This window comes from Laccaria bicolor, genomic scaffold (genome assembly GCF_000143565.1).
Source record: "Laccaria bicolor S238N-H82 LACBIscaffold_83 genomic scaffold, whole genome shotgun sequence".
Lineage (NCBI taxonomy): Eukaryota > Fungi > Basidiomycota > Agaricomycetes > Agaricales > Hydnangiaceae > Laccaria > Laccaria bicolor.
In genome coordinates, this window is record NW_001889954.1 from 44,475 (window position 1) to 58,283 (window position 13,809).

Below are 13,809 nucleotides of genomic sequence, written 5' to 3' on the forward strand. Positions count from 1 at the left end.
ACCAATTCGACAGCTCTCTCTCAGTGTGTAGTGCTCCCTTAGACTACCTCATGTTTCCAAACCGGCACATCCAACGCCTCCATGGCAGCTGAAAGTTCAATAGCAAGATTCAGCCATGGTTAGAAATTAAACTTAGAATAATCAAAGGTGCTCAGAATTAGTGTTTGGAAGTCCGGTCTCGTGACTGGAAAAAGACGGTAACCAGACCGGACCAAGACCGCAAAAGACCGGACCTGCGGTTACGGTCTTTTATTTTTGAAATGTAAAGACCGCAAAAAAACCGGTTAACGTGAACCGGTCTTTTGTAGCCCCTTAAATACTCTTTAAAACGCACCCAAGAACGTACGATTTGGTAAAAAAACGAGAGAGATATGAATTAAAATGTAAATTACTTTTGGGAATAATAGATGTACCAGACTTATTTTATAGAAGCACCAATTCCTAACGGAATTTAACGTTCTTGGGCTCGTTTTGAAGCTATTAGAGATGTTAATAAATTTACGGATTCATAATTTTAAAATATTGGCCTAAAGACCGGTCATAAACCGGTTAAAACTGATGCAGACCGAAACCGGTCTATAGACCGCAAAAAACCGTGGTCTGCGGTCTTTTTGTGGTCCGGTCTGGTCTTTTGACTTCTGGGGAAAAGGCAGACCAGTTATGGTTACGGTTAACGCCCCTGGGCATGAAAAAACCGGACCAAACCGGACTTTCAAACACTACTCAGAATCATTTGATCAGCTTGGTGTTGAAAAGATTTGGAAAAGATCCAACAAGACGAAAGTAGATGCATATGGTGGGCAAGGCTTTCATGTGGCTAAAAGTAGGAACATCTAAAAAATCCAGAAATGAAATCCCGAGTGAGCACAAGATAGTATGACTTGGCAGCTATGATCATCGGCCCCTTTGCAATGATCAAGCGATGATGCTTGCATGCCGAAAAAGAGTAGAATATCTAGCAGACCATCCCTCCTCCCTGAACACCAGAAAAAAGCAGAAAGGAGGGCGCACTGGTTTTTGTCTCCCACAATTTAATGATTGTCCAAGTATGTGCTGCCAAAGTCACTCCCACTTGGAATCCTACTCTCAGTCACATGTGGTGGCACTCCCTTGTTCCCAGGAAGCCAGAATGTCGGACTGCCTGCTGACCTGTAGTGTTCACAGGTCCAGTCTACAGGACTGAAAATATACATGGGACTGAACTGGACTGAACCATGGTTCGGTCTTTTTCCTAGTGTTTGGAAGTCCGGTCTCATGACTGGAAAAAGACTGTAACCAGACTGGACCAAGACCGCAAAAGACCAGACCTGTGGTTTGGTCTTTTTATTTTTGAGATGTAAAGACTGAAAAAAAACCGGTTAACGTGAACCGGTCTTTTGTAGCCCCTTAAATATCCTTTAAAACACACCCAAGAACGTACGATTTGGTCAAAAAACGAGAGAGATATGAATTAAAATGTAAATTACTTTTGGGAATAATAGATGTACTAGACTTATTTTATAGAAGCACCAATTCCTAATGGAATTTAACGTTCTTGGGCTCGTTTTGACGCTAATAGAGATGTTAATACATTTACCGATTCATAATTTTAAAATATTGGCCTAAAGACCGGTCATAAACTGGTTAAAACCGATGCAGACTGAAACCAGTCTATAGACCGCAAAAAGACCGCAGACCGCAGTTTTTTGCAGTCCGGTCTGGTCTTTTGACTTCTGGGGAAAAGGCAGACTGGTTACGGTTACGGTTAATGCCCCTGGGCATCAAAAAACCGGACCGAACCAGACTTTCAAACACTACTTTTTCCAGTTGCAGTTGCCCACATTTGTGGTCAGTCCAGCTGCCAGTTGCCATGTTTTTGTAAATATTTAAAACCGAAAAAGACCAGTTTAGACTGGTTGAAACTGGTCTTTCATTCCATCACGTGTTGGACTTTACTAACACACATTTTAACCTAATTTTTGGTCCCTCAATCATCAAAAACAGTAAAGAATTGGTTGAGATATGACCAAAAACATTTCTATACACAATTTGAAGGTATATCCTTTCCATTTTTGCCATATCTCAGTCAAATCTTCACAGAATTGCTTAAATTTTAAATCAGTCTATGGAGAATTAAAATATCTATCTATGTATGCTATGTATGTGAGGTAGTATTTAGGTTCTGTGGTACAATAAAGTTTTCAACAAAAGACCAGTTGCAACTAGTGTTTAAAGGTTCAGTCCATAGGACCGCAAAAAACCGGTGGACCAAACTGAACCGGACCATGGTCCGGTCTTTTTTTCGGTTGCAGTTGCCCCAATTTGGGGTTGGTCCAGTTGCCGGTTGCCTCATTTCAAAAATCTTTTAAAACCGTTCAAAGACCGGTTTTAATCGGTTGCAACCGGTTGAACGGTCACGTGCGTTACATAGCCTTGTAACCACGTTTATTGCCTTTTATTGGGTTTTTGTTTCATCAAAAACGGTTAAGAATTGAGAAAGATATAACCAAATCCATATTTTACCTGAGTCTCTAGGAGATGTAATTCAGTTTCAGTCATAGCTATGTCAAATCTTCATTAAATCTCTTGAAAATTGGTAGAATGACGGGTATTTATATGCTTTACTATTTTATATAACCCGTTTATTTTTCAGAGTAATAATGGTTGAGATACAAATGGTTTATATTGGTATAATAAATTATACGCAAAAAAACCGGTCTGGATCGGTCTGAACCGGTATCATGGACCGCAAAAGACCGGTCCTAGGTGGTTCGGTTCGGTTCCCTCAATATCTGGGTGGGTCCTGGACCGGTTGCGGTCCATGGTTGCGCGTTTTCGGGGCAAAAAACCGGACTGAACTGAACCTTTAAACACTAGTTGCAACCAGTCTGGACTGGTTTCTTTTGTATTGTGGACTGATTAGGACCAGTCTAAAAGGGTCTGGTTGTGGTCCCTTAATATCTGGATCGGTCTGGACTGTTTGTGGTTGCCAGTTGCCTTGTTTTGAGGTAAAAAACCAGACTAGACTGGACTTTAAAACACTACTGACCTGGCTATGAGCCCCAGGGCTCTTAGCCTTGAGGCTCCCTCGGAAACAGAATGTTGAACCTGCTGGGACCACAAGAATCTGAGAATCACACACTCGGCTTACCCTGAAGGCTCCAATGCCAAACAACCCACACCACCACACAACTTGCTACCACATCCACCGAACCACCTTACGCTGACCTCAATCCACAATATCCAATTTGACGATGGCCTCCATTGAGCACGGCTGCCCACAGTCAACTATGTACCTAGAATCAACATCCTCTGTTTGTAACACCCACCTCAGATTAAAAACTCTTTGCTCCCCCCCCTTCTTGATGCAACGTACTGCAGTACAATATTGTTCACTGACCTGGGATCTCAAGCATGCCCTGCCAAGTGGTTCAAACAATAACCAGTAAAATTTCAATCCAAGAAGAATTTTTCAATGAGTTTGTGTTTTAATGGACTAACTGAGTTTGTAAAGACTCAGAACCTTGAGCAGAGCTTCGGCTGTGGACTTCATATCCATGGTTTAGCATAGATTTATTTTGAAGTGGCAAAAGCAGAGAACACGATGCCAACACAAAACATGTTTGTCACAGAAAGTGACACCTTGATTGAAGTTCTCTTCCAAAATTTCACATTTTTCTATTCCTCAAGACACCGCCACTCATAATTTTAATGTAGATTGACTGAAAACTAGGCTTGGTTGTGTAGAATGCATTTTTAATAGTTTCAAGCTTCTTCCCCCAGGGTACAGAGGGTGAACTATGTTTTTGCTGAGTTTGTTTACTAGTGTTGAACAACAACTTCCACAACCGGTCAATTGTGGGTCATCAGATGATTATTCTCAGGAGAATATTCTCTCCCAGTTGATTCAATGCCCTCCTTGGAAAACACCACTGAGACTCTCATGTGCAGCCACAACTAAACATGATGAGGTGATGGGTCTGTTGCATTGTCACATCCATCACATTGATTTCGCATCTCTGTTTCCCTTCTGTACTTATCATGCCACTTGCAAACATTCAGTTCCACATATATACAATTTATTGAGAGTCATTACACACACTAAACACACAAAATTTTCATTGCCACATGATGCTTGAGTGGTAGTTACTTGTGCTAATTGGTTGATGCTTAGCCAATGCTGAGCTTGACTTTGTAAGTTCTTCTTTCCAATTTTCACTATGTATACATTTGTAGTAGAACAATGTAAATTTATTCTTTGTGAAATCCGTCACTGTTTGGTCACCGTTAGTGTTTGAAAGTCTGGTCTGGTCCAATTATTGGGCCCTCAGGGGCTCTAACTGAGACCAAGACTGGTTACCTTTAGAGGTGAGACTCAAAATAACCTAACCAGACTGCTACTAACCAATTATATCAGTTAGTATCGGTTAGTTGCCAGTTACATGACTGGTCTTGACCGGTTATTCCCATCTACATTATAAATTTATAATTCTAATATAAACGACAAAAGGTCAAGAGGGCCAGCAAGGTGACATATGGGTGAAACACCACCTCACATCATGGCCCAATGTGAAGTTGCATGCTGGGGGAATGAAAAAAGAGATGAACAAGGGAAGAAATTCCCTCGTTCATTTGGAGAGTTGATGAACAAGGGTAATTCCCCTTGTTTGTCGTGCAAGTACAGCCCCACAACAGCATGTGAGCAAGAATGGGGTGGTGTGCATCTCACATGCCGCCCTGTGCTGGTCGTAAAGTGCTGAACATGATGATGGTGGTGCAGGGTTGATGCGCTGTGGTCAACGCAGCTGGGTTGATGAGGCGCAGGTCGACATGGTGTGAGTTGATGTTGCAGGAGTCAACAAGATATGGGGTTGATCTGTGATGTGGTGGGCTATACAGGCAGGATAGCAGTGGTGAGGTCCGGCATTGAGTGTTGATGAATCCAAATGGCAGGTGATGGTATGGTGCCTCATGTTGGGTGGGGTGCATAGGCATTCATGTTGAACTATAACAAAACATGTTCGCCAGCTGCTGGTGGCTGCCATGGAGCTCACACACCTGGCTGGGTCTCCCAAACTGTGGGTCTCCCCTCTCTATTTCCCATCCCACCCTTCCTTACTGAACTTTCAGAAACACAAAAAACAACGGCCTACATCCCTCATTGGAGGGGAGAGGCTCCAGGACACGAGTATGAGGGTGCCTAAAATGTGGGAATTAGTTAAGAAAACATGTTTGGGGCCTATTGCTTACCGTTTGAAATGCCCTGCTGAGGTGAAGTGGAAATATAGTGATGATGAACAAGGAAGGAAAGTCACGAAAGTGTTTGACATGGCTACATTGAATGTCACAGATGTGACACTTGGAACAAAAGTAACACATATTTCAGTTACCCATAAACTTAGTAATTCTCAACCAAAAAATTTACTTCTGGAGTCATTATAAAGCTTGTGAACAGGTGAATATGTTGATGTAATTTTAGGACCCAAAGACTGGTTATAACTGGTCCTAACTGGTTTTTGTTCAGTCTCAAATATTTTGAACTGATAACTAACCACTAACTGGACCATGGTTACAGTTAGGATCGGTTAGGTAAAATTTGTGGTCCTGGTCGGTTATGGTCTGGTCTGGTCTCGGTTATTTTCCAGTTAACTAACCTAACTTTCAAACACTAGTCACTGTATAAGGCTAAAGAGTTGACACTCTATTTGGTAAAGTGTTTGGTGGTGTTGATTCTGTCAAACATCTCCATTTTCAAAAGAAAATGGGGTATCTTTCACAAAAGTCTTTGAAATTTTAAAGCTTCCCATGCTTTGATAATTCACAGGGAATTATTCAAGAAATTGGTAGATCCACAAAAAAATCTATGTAAGTTATTTACACAGAGTCTGATGAGCTGGCAGGCTTTGCAGAATTCTTGATCATTCTCAGGCTATGTCAACATGGGCCCATCAGTGACTGCACAAACAAGTACAACAAGCCTTAGGGCTAATAGCCCTAGGGCTTGTAGCTAACTCTCCAGGGGTCAGATGATCCCCAGGAAGCACCTGAATTCTAAACGAGAGAACCAAGAGAGGATGCTATTCTAACGATGACAAAACATGAACCAACTGGAAAAAGATTGCGAACTTCTCACATCAGCCTCCAATGAAGGAACAAGAGAAAAGATGGTGGAGAGGTGGCAAGTGACACAGAGAGTGCGTAGACACGAATGGATGTGGTGGTATTGACTGAAGAACCTACAAACACGATGTGACATCTAAATGTGTATGTAAACCCTCTGACACCTAAGTGAGTCCCCGAACACCAGGGGGATGGAGTATGCATCTGCCAGGATGCACTACTCCAGTGGGGGCAGAGACCAGGCAGAGAGGGAAAGGCAGAGTGAATAAGAGGGGGACAAAGCTCAAGAGGGACAGAGAGAGCAAGAAAGACAGGAAGGATTGAAAGGAGAGATAAGAAGAGAGGGAGACAAAACCCAAAGAGATGGGGAGTGAACTTGATGCAAACTTGATGAGGGAGAATGATGAAAACCCCAAATGCTCAAACACAGAACCCCTTGAACACACTCAGTACTCCAATACTCACTGAAGTCTCAATACACTCAAAAACTGAACCCTCTCAATAGTGTTTAAAGGTTCAGTCCATAGGACCGCAAAAAACCGGTGGACCGAACTGAACCGGACCATGGTCCGGTCTTTTTTTCGGTTGCAGTTGCCCCAATTTGGGGTTGGTCCGGTTGCCGGTTGCCTCATTTCGAAAATATATTAAAACCGTTCAAAGACCGGTTTTGATCGGTTGCAACCGGTTAAACGGTCACGTGCGTTACATACCCTTGTAACCACGTTTATTACCTTTTATTGGGTTTTTGTTTCATCAAAAACGGTTAAGAATTGAGAAAGATATAACCAAATCCATATTTTACCCGAGTCTCTACGAGATGTAATTCGGTTTCAGTCATAGCTATGTCAAATCTTCATTAAATCTCTTCAAAATTGGTAGAATGACGGGTATTTACATGCTTTACTATTCCATTTAACCCGTTTATTTTTCAGAGTAATAATAGTCAAGATACAAATGGTTTATATTGGTATAATAAATTATATGCAAAAAAACCGGTCTGGATCGGTCTGAACCGGCTCCATAGACCGAAATAGACCGGTCCTAGGTGGTTCGGTTCGGTTCCCTCAATATCTGGGTCGGTCCTAGACCGGTTGCGGTCCACGGTTGCGCGTTTTGGGGGCAAAAAACCGGACTGAACTGAACTTGCGAACACTACCTCTCAAACTCCAAGAACTGCTTCCCAACCTCCTTGGTTGTACCATTGCTTTCTCCTGGAACAACCAAGTGAGAGCATTGAAAAATGTACTTCAGAACCTTGTAAGAGTGTAGGATAATATTTTGTACATCAACATCAAAGTCAGATGATGGCCATGATGATAAGAGAAACAGCTTGATTCTTCGGTCATATTGGATCACCCTACTAAGACATTCAGACCTTGGAAGTGCTTCTGCTGAGTTGGCACATCATTTGAAACAGGCCTTGGAACAGGAACAGGTGGAAGACTACTAGTAAGAACCCCTGGGTCAAAAGAGCACTCTAGCAAGAAGAACAAACAACAAATTACTTTTTTCTCTTAACCTGAACGTGCTTGTCCCATAGCTGTGCCTGTCGCTTTACGATTGGGTACTTGGAAGATGAAACAAACATCAGATGGACTGCATCACACAGCAGGGTGATGAGACTACCCTTGTGAAGTGTTCACTCTGAACTTCTCGCATAGCTGAAGCCAAGAGGGAAGGAGGAGGCAAGAATGGGTGGATCTAGGATCAACACCCATGAGTGAGCAATGAGCAGTTACAAGGTACTCAGCTGGCCCAACATGATTATGCATACTGTAGGAAGTACAGATATACAAAGCACTACATGTAGTGCAAGAGGATGGCAAGACTGCTGACAAGATGGTGGTTCAAGACAAAAGATCAATATATTATGTAAGATATCCAAATCTAGCTATATACCACTGTTTGACTATGGCCTCTGGGCATTCCCTTCCAATCCTATAAACCCTGCTCGCTTTAGACACATCTCTAAATGGTGTTTCCATGCCAGGAAGAATTGCCATGGGTGTGCCCTCAACAGTGCAAGGGATGGTCATAGGGGGTCAGGTATATTGGCACTAGGGGCCTTAGGTAGTCTACAGAGGCGTAAGGTCTGACATGGGGCTTTGCCTCAATAGACTTGAATTTGACAAAAAAAAAAAAAAAGAACCCCTGGACCACCATAGGCTTTACTTCAATCTCCTTCAGCAGTGAGGAAGCTGCCACAGTAGGGTACAAGGCCAGGATGCAGATAATCCATGAGTGTGATTGCATGGCTATTTAGCACTTGAAGGTCCAGTCAATTAACTGGAAAATAACCAAGACCAGACCGGACCTAACCGCATAAAGACCAGACCGCGGTTAGTGGTTAGTCAATTCTGGAAATGAAATAACCAGTTATTTCACAGTTAACTAACTGTTAAAAAACTGGTTATGACCAGTTAAAACCAACCCTATTATACCCCTTCAAAACACATCTAAAAGCATGAGAAACGATAAAAATCTGACAGAGTTATGGTCAAATCACTAAAATATTGGCCAAAAAAGTAGGTTTTCAAGAATATTATCATAAAATTGTCAATTCTTCACCGAACCTAGCGTTCTTGGGCTTATTTTAAAGCTATGATACATGGCAATAATGTTTACAGCAAGAAATATGAGAAATATATGCTGTTTTAATCTATTTTCTATTTTTTCGGTCCTAACTGGTTAGTAACTGCAACTAACTGGTTTTGGTCAGTTATCTTGGGTCCAGTTAGGTTATTTTGGGTCTGGGAACAAACCCTAACTGGTCTCGGTCTCAGTTAGAGCCCCTGGGCACCCAATAATATAACCTAACCGGACTTTTAAACACTATGGCTATTGGTGCGATGTGAAGACATCGTGTGGCAGAGTGAGGAGATGTGGTGGAATGTGCATTCAATTTTCCTCCTGTCCTTTTTTCCTATCTTCACTCGTAAGTGTGTAGGGGGTGGTGGGGTATTAAATCACTAGATGGTGTGAGGGTACAACATTCAATGTTCAACTTTTGATTGCAACTGCTAGATGGTGGGAAAGTCCAACTGCTAAACAGCTGGATGGGAAGTTCAATCACAACCACTCAGTGACATGAAGAGGAAGGCGCTGGCCAGGATATCAAACAAGGCACAATGTTCAGGTGCTAGAAGGATTTCAGAGCACAAGAGTCTGCTTTTGCATTGTATATCCAATCAGCCCAACTGGAGAGCAGCGGTGATGATAAAGTAGTGCTTGGAGGGGAGCTGAGTCATCTGCAATGTGATCCACTTTCTTCTACATTATTGTTGCCCTCTTCACTACTGGCACACAAGCTGTCATTGTCCGTAGCCCAGACATCACTGCCCACAACAAGCTGTGTCAATCAAATTTTGAAATTTGTGAGTAACAACTCTCCATGTCCAATCACCTCACACTGTGGTTGCTTATGGCCTCCAAATATTTCCTTAGGTCACACCAGCTGGGTAATGCATCATCCTTCTCTCTCTGGGACGCATCACCTTCTGACAGACTTTTTTTCTTTTCTTTTGTGATCATTGAAAATAGGGTTGTAAGTTGTTGAATATTCAACTTTTTTCTGTTGTTTTTCTGTATTCTGACATTTTTTTTTATTACATTTTACAAGGTCCACAGGGCGAAACTTGTGCCAATGGAATACCATTTAATAAAGGAAGGTGGTTACACTAACTGGGCAAAAAGAATGTCACATAATTTTTTGGACAAATTTAGTCCTGTAACACAAGAACCAAACATTTTGAGAACTACACCCTGGTGTATGAAACATAGCTAAAAAGGTGTAGATGGTACATACCAAGTCTGGGGATGAACAATTGAAAACTCATGATAAGGCAGGGAATTGACTGTGACAAGTGCCAAAAATGGGATGTAACAAAGTGGAAAATTCTGAATGACTGCAGCCTACTGAAAGCAATTCACAACTTGAGGAAGAGATATTTTGAACACTGGATCTCCCTGCTATTGTTATGAGCTTCATGAAGTTTCTGGGCTAGAAAATTGTATATCCTCCTCTAAAGGGTAAATTTGAACTTGTTCTCCATTTTATTTATTTTTCACTCAATATATCTGTTGGAATGAGGTAAAATGACTCCCCATCAATGTTTGTAGTGTGTATAATACAAAGGTAGGTAGAAATGTTAAAATGAACCTTGCATGATGTCTGTAGAAGCTAATTCCCAGAGTTTTTCTGGAAGTAAACAAGTATCTACAACATTGGTCCTTCTTTTCTGCAAGAAGAAAAAATGCTACCATCCTTTTGAATTGATCCATGGAGGCTCATAATGTCTTTTAAACAATGCCTGAAGTATAGCATGATAGCAAATAAATTTACACTGGGTATAACTTGAAAAGTCCTCAATAAAAGTATATTTTTCATAGAGCAAGAAAGGTGTGGGGTCTCAGATCCTTGTATAAATAGGACCTCTGTTTATTTCTTTGGGATAGTGTTACTAGGCATGAGAAGTACCTTGTGAAATATTTTCAGCCCCAATTCACCAAGAAAAATGTCAAGGATTGGTCCAGAATGATTGCTCTATGCAAAATTGGAATTCCAGGAGCTGTGCAAGCATACACAATGCACCTGATTTACAGATCAAGGTACATTTATTGTTTTTCCAGGCATTTCATCTGTATCCCTTTTTATTTCATAGTCTACAGTATATATAGGAGAGCTTGTACTATAGTTACCCATCTGTTTGCCTTTGCAACCTACAGAGACAACCGGAATTCTATTCCCCATTTTGTCTTGATCATGCAAAGAGTCTAGCTTGCTGATTTGATTTCAACAAAAGGATCCCATCCAGAATAGGCCTGAGTGTGACATCTCGGGTCCAGTTCAAATACAGCCAAATACAATTATAAAAAATTCATGCTGCAAAGCATTATGCAAAGCACTGTAAATGGATTTTCAATTAACCAAATGGAGAAAGTGACAGCACCAATGTTAAAGAGTCACGGCTGCAGTTGGCACATGCTCCACCTTAAAAATTGAGTGTCCTAGAAGTTGTTCACTTTCCACCTCAAACTTTAATCCCAAAAAGGGAAGCTGCCTTATTTTTAGAAACACGCCATCCTCAGTGATTTTGTCAAAGTCAAGTCAAAGTCCTGTCACTCAGCACTGCGCTTATTTGAATACAATCTATCTTATGCTTCCTTTCAGTCTTTAAAAGGTGGAGAGAAGAGGGACAAGCATTTCAAGCAGAAATTAGAGTATTCTGCTGCAACTACTTAATGCACACACAATGTATCTTTAATGAAAATATGAGGACTGTTGACATCGCCTTGGGACCATGATATAGAAAGCTAGAAAACACACCTGCAGTGATCATACAGCTGCTCTACTCAAGCTCGCCCTTCAATTCAGCATTCCACAAGCTGCTTCTCTTTGCTCTACATTTCCTCAGGCTCACTGCTGCTTGAGACCCACTGCTAAGGCAAAATGTCACTTGTGCTCTGTCATCCTTCCAAGGACTTCATTCTATCAGGTGGCATGGTATGGCGGGCTAATGTTTTCATATTGGAGGCAGTGGGTTCTTGTTGGGGGGGGGCAAGTATGTTGATTTGTTGTATTATGCCTCTGGGCCTGAAAGAATGTCTGTTAGTAATAGTGATTCATATAGGAAAGACAGAAAATACCTTTATGAGGGAGGTTGTACATGGATGAGGCTGGCAAGCTCCTGTAAGTAGTTGTTGTTGAGTCAGAACCTTGGAGGGCCACAGTGAGCATGAAATCATGACACCAAACATCAGTTTGTTTGGTTTATTCCTAAAAATGGGTGGCTTCCTGTTTTGGGATTAGAGTTTGAGGCAGAATCTCAAAAGTGCATCCTAGGGGTTAGGACTATGACAAGGTGTAATCAATCTGATTCCTGGGCCGTTTGGATCCTTGAATTACAAATTCATCTGTGGCACTTATCGGAGGGGTTGAAAGTCTCCACACTGGTTTAGTTTATCCCCATGTGAGTTGGATTCTGGGACACCGCTTGTCCTTTACTAACTGAAATGAAGAGATTAGAACATGACAGCTTGGAGTGAACTGCTCAGGACTTCAACAAATTAAATCATTTGTGCTCAATCCAATCATTGAGCTGTTTAGAATCAGAGGACAGTTCGCAACCAGCTTCAAGGCACCTTACAGGCCTCCACAACAGCAGCACTGGCAGTTCAACTTGTGCTTAGGTGTGTCAAATTTTATTGCATTCATATAAAACAGAGAAGTGAGCAGCACAGGACATAGGGACTGTCATGGATACACCCAGGTATTAACCGTACCCGATCCACGGATTTTCCCACCCACAGATCAGATAAGGCACATTACGAATATATCCGTGGGTAAAACGGCCTGAGTGGCTGAGGACGTAGCTTCAGTTATATATCTTGTTCATTTCTTGTCTGTTCTTTACAAAAAAAAATTGTGTTATGAAGCGAAAATTCAGAAGAATTCATATTAAAACAAAAGTCATTCATATATGATCTAGATTGAGTACAGTAAAACTAAAGTTATTTATATATCATAATCTGAGGTCTTTCCCTTTATATAATGCTGCTGTAACTGAGCCTTGATCACAGAGTGTGTTTTGGGGTGTGTATTAGCATGCCTTGGCCATCTTGAGAGTATTTATTTTCAGTTTCAGAGAAATGCCTTTGAGAACAATTGATATTTATGTAGAGGTATTGAAAGAACAATTTTGGTGACATAAAGTGTTACAAAAAGAAATCATTGTCCATCTTTTTTTCAATCATTTGCATAACTTTATTGAAGCCTGGGTAGAGGGGGGATTTAATCCAGGATCTGAGAGCCATTTCTGCTCTGAATGTTTGAGAGTTAATATTGTGCTGGGTGAAATTGATCTGACGGTGGCCAGTGGAAAATGCTCGCTCTGCATCCACAGAAGTAGCTGCAACAATTGTTGAAAATAAAGGAACATAAGTGTGAATAATGGTGCTTACCTGGGGCTGAGCAGAAATCAGAACCCATTCATGAGAGTTGTGGTCAGGACTGTGATGCATTGTGCCAGTACATCATATAACCTCCCATTTCCTTGATTGTTTCCGTTGCTACCCTGGGTTCATCAAGGTAAGCCTGAATGTGGTCCTTGACAAACTGATTTTCTTTTGGTGCATATTGTGATTGCTTTGGCTAAAAATTGAATTCAATAACAGGATTTCAAAGATATTTTTACCAATTACCTTGTTTTCCTCCCCTCTTAGCTCATTCTCCTCTTCACCTGCATATACACTGTCTCAGTAATCACATACTATACTTTTTATAGACTTGATTTGTTGGATGTCATGACCATGGTCTTGAAACCATTTGACACTTGAGACAGTGACAAATATGTAGGGCTACATATGTAGAAACATATGCTCTCAAAACTGCAGGATACACTTTAATCTCTTTTGTTCTGATATATTTGCTCTCAATTTCTAAGTTTGGTGATGGAATTGTACATCCATCATATGCATAAAACAAACTTACAATAAAAAAAGGGATCAGATCCAAAAAATGAACAATTAAATATAATCTGAATTCATATTCAGAATACGCTAAAATCTTGGCCCATGAAGTTCACCATATTCTAAATATGAGTTTAGATCATATTTATTCATTCATTTTTTGGATCTGATCCCTTTTTCTATTGTAAGTTTGTTTTATGCATATGATGGATGTACAATTCCATCACTAAACTTTAGAAATTG

General features: G+C 41.0%; 3 protein-coding genes across 3 annotated transcripts; 1 reads left to right on the plus strand and 2 right to left on the minus strand.

Annotated features, from left to right (window-relative positions):
• Positions 1 to 527: 527 nt before the first annotated feature.
• On the minus strand, positions 528 to 813 carry LACBIDRAFT_317618 (uncharacterized protein; the record flags this gene model as incomplete). The annotated part of the gene is made up of 2 exons (XM_001890216.1): positions 528 to 719; positions 775 to 813. The coding sequence occupies 2 exons, from the start codon at positions 811 to 813 to the stop codon at positions 528 to 530; spliced, it is 231 nt and encodes a 76-aa protein (XP_001890251.1).
• Positions 814 to 4,538: 3,725 nt separating this feature from the next.
• Positions 4,539 to 5,183, plus strand: LACBIDRAFT_335344 (uncharacterized protein; the record flags this gene model as incomplete). The annotated part of the gene is made up of 4 exons (XM_001890194.1): positions 4,539 to 4,677; positions 4,760 to 4,814; positions 4,879 to 4,892; positions 5,008 to 5,183. The coding sequence occupies 4 exons, from the start codon at positions 4,539 to 4,541 to the stop codon at positions 5,181 to 5,183; spliced, it is 384 nt and encodes a 127-aa protein (XP_001890229.1).
• A 7,630-nt stretch (positions 5,184 to 12,813) lies between these two features.
• LACBIDRAFT_317620 (uncharacterized protein) lies at positions 12,814 to 13,087 on the minus strand (the record flags this gene model as incomplete). Its single annotated transcript, XM_001890217.1, has 2 exons — positions 12,814 to 13,007; positions 13,060 to 13,087. The coding sequence occupies 2 exons, from the start codon at positions 13,085 to 13,087 to the stop codon at positions 12,814 to 12,816; spliced, it is 222 nt and encodes a 73-aa protein (XP_001890252.1).
• Between the last annotated feature and the right edge of the window lie 722 nt (positions 13,088 to 13,809).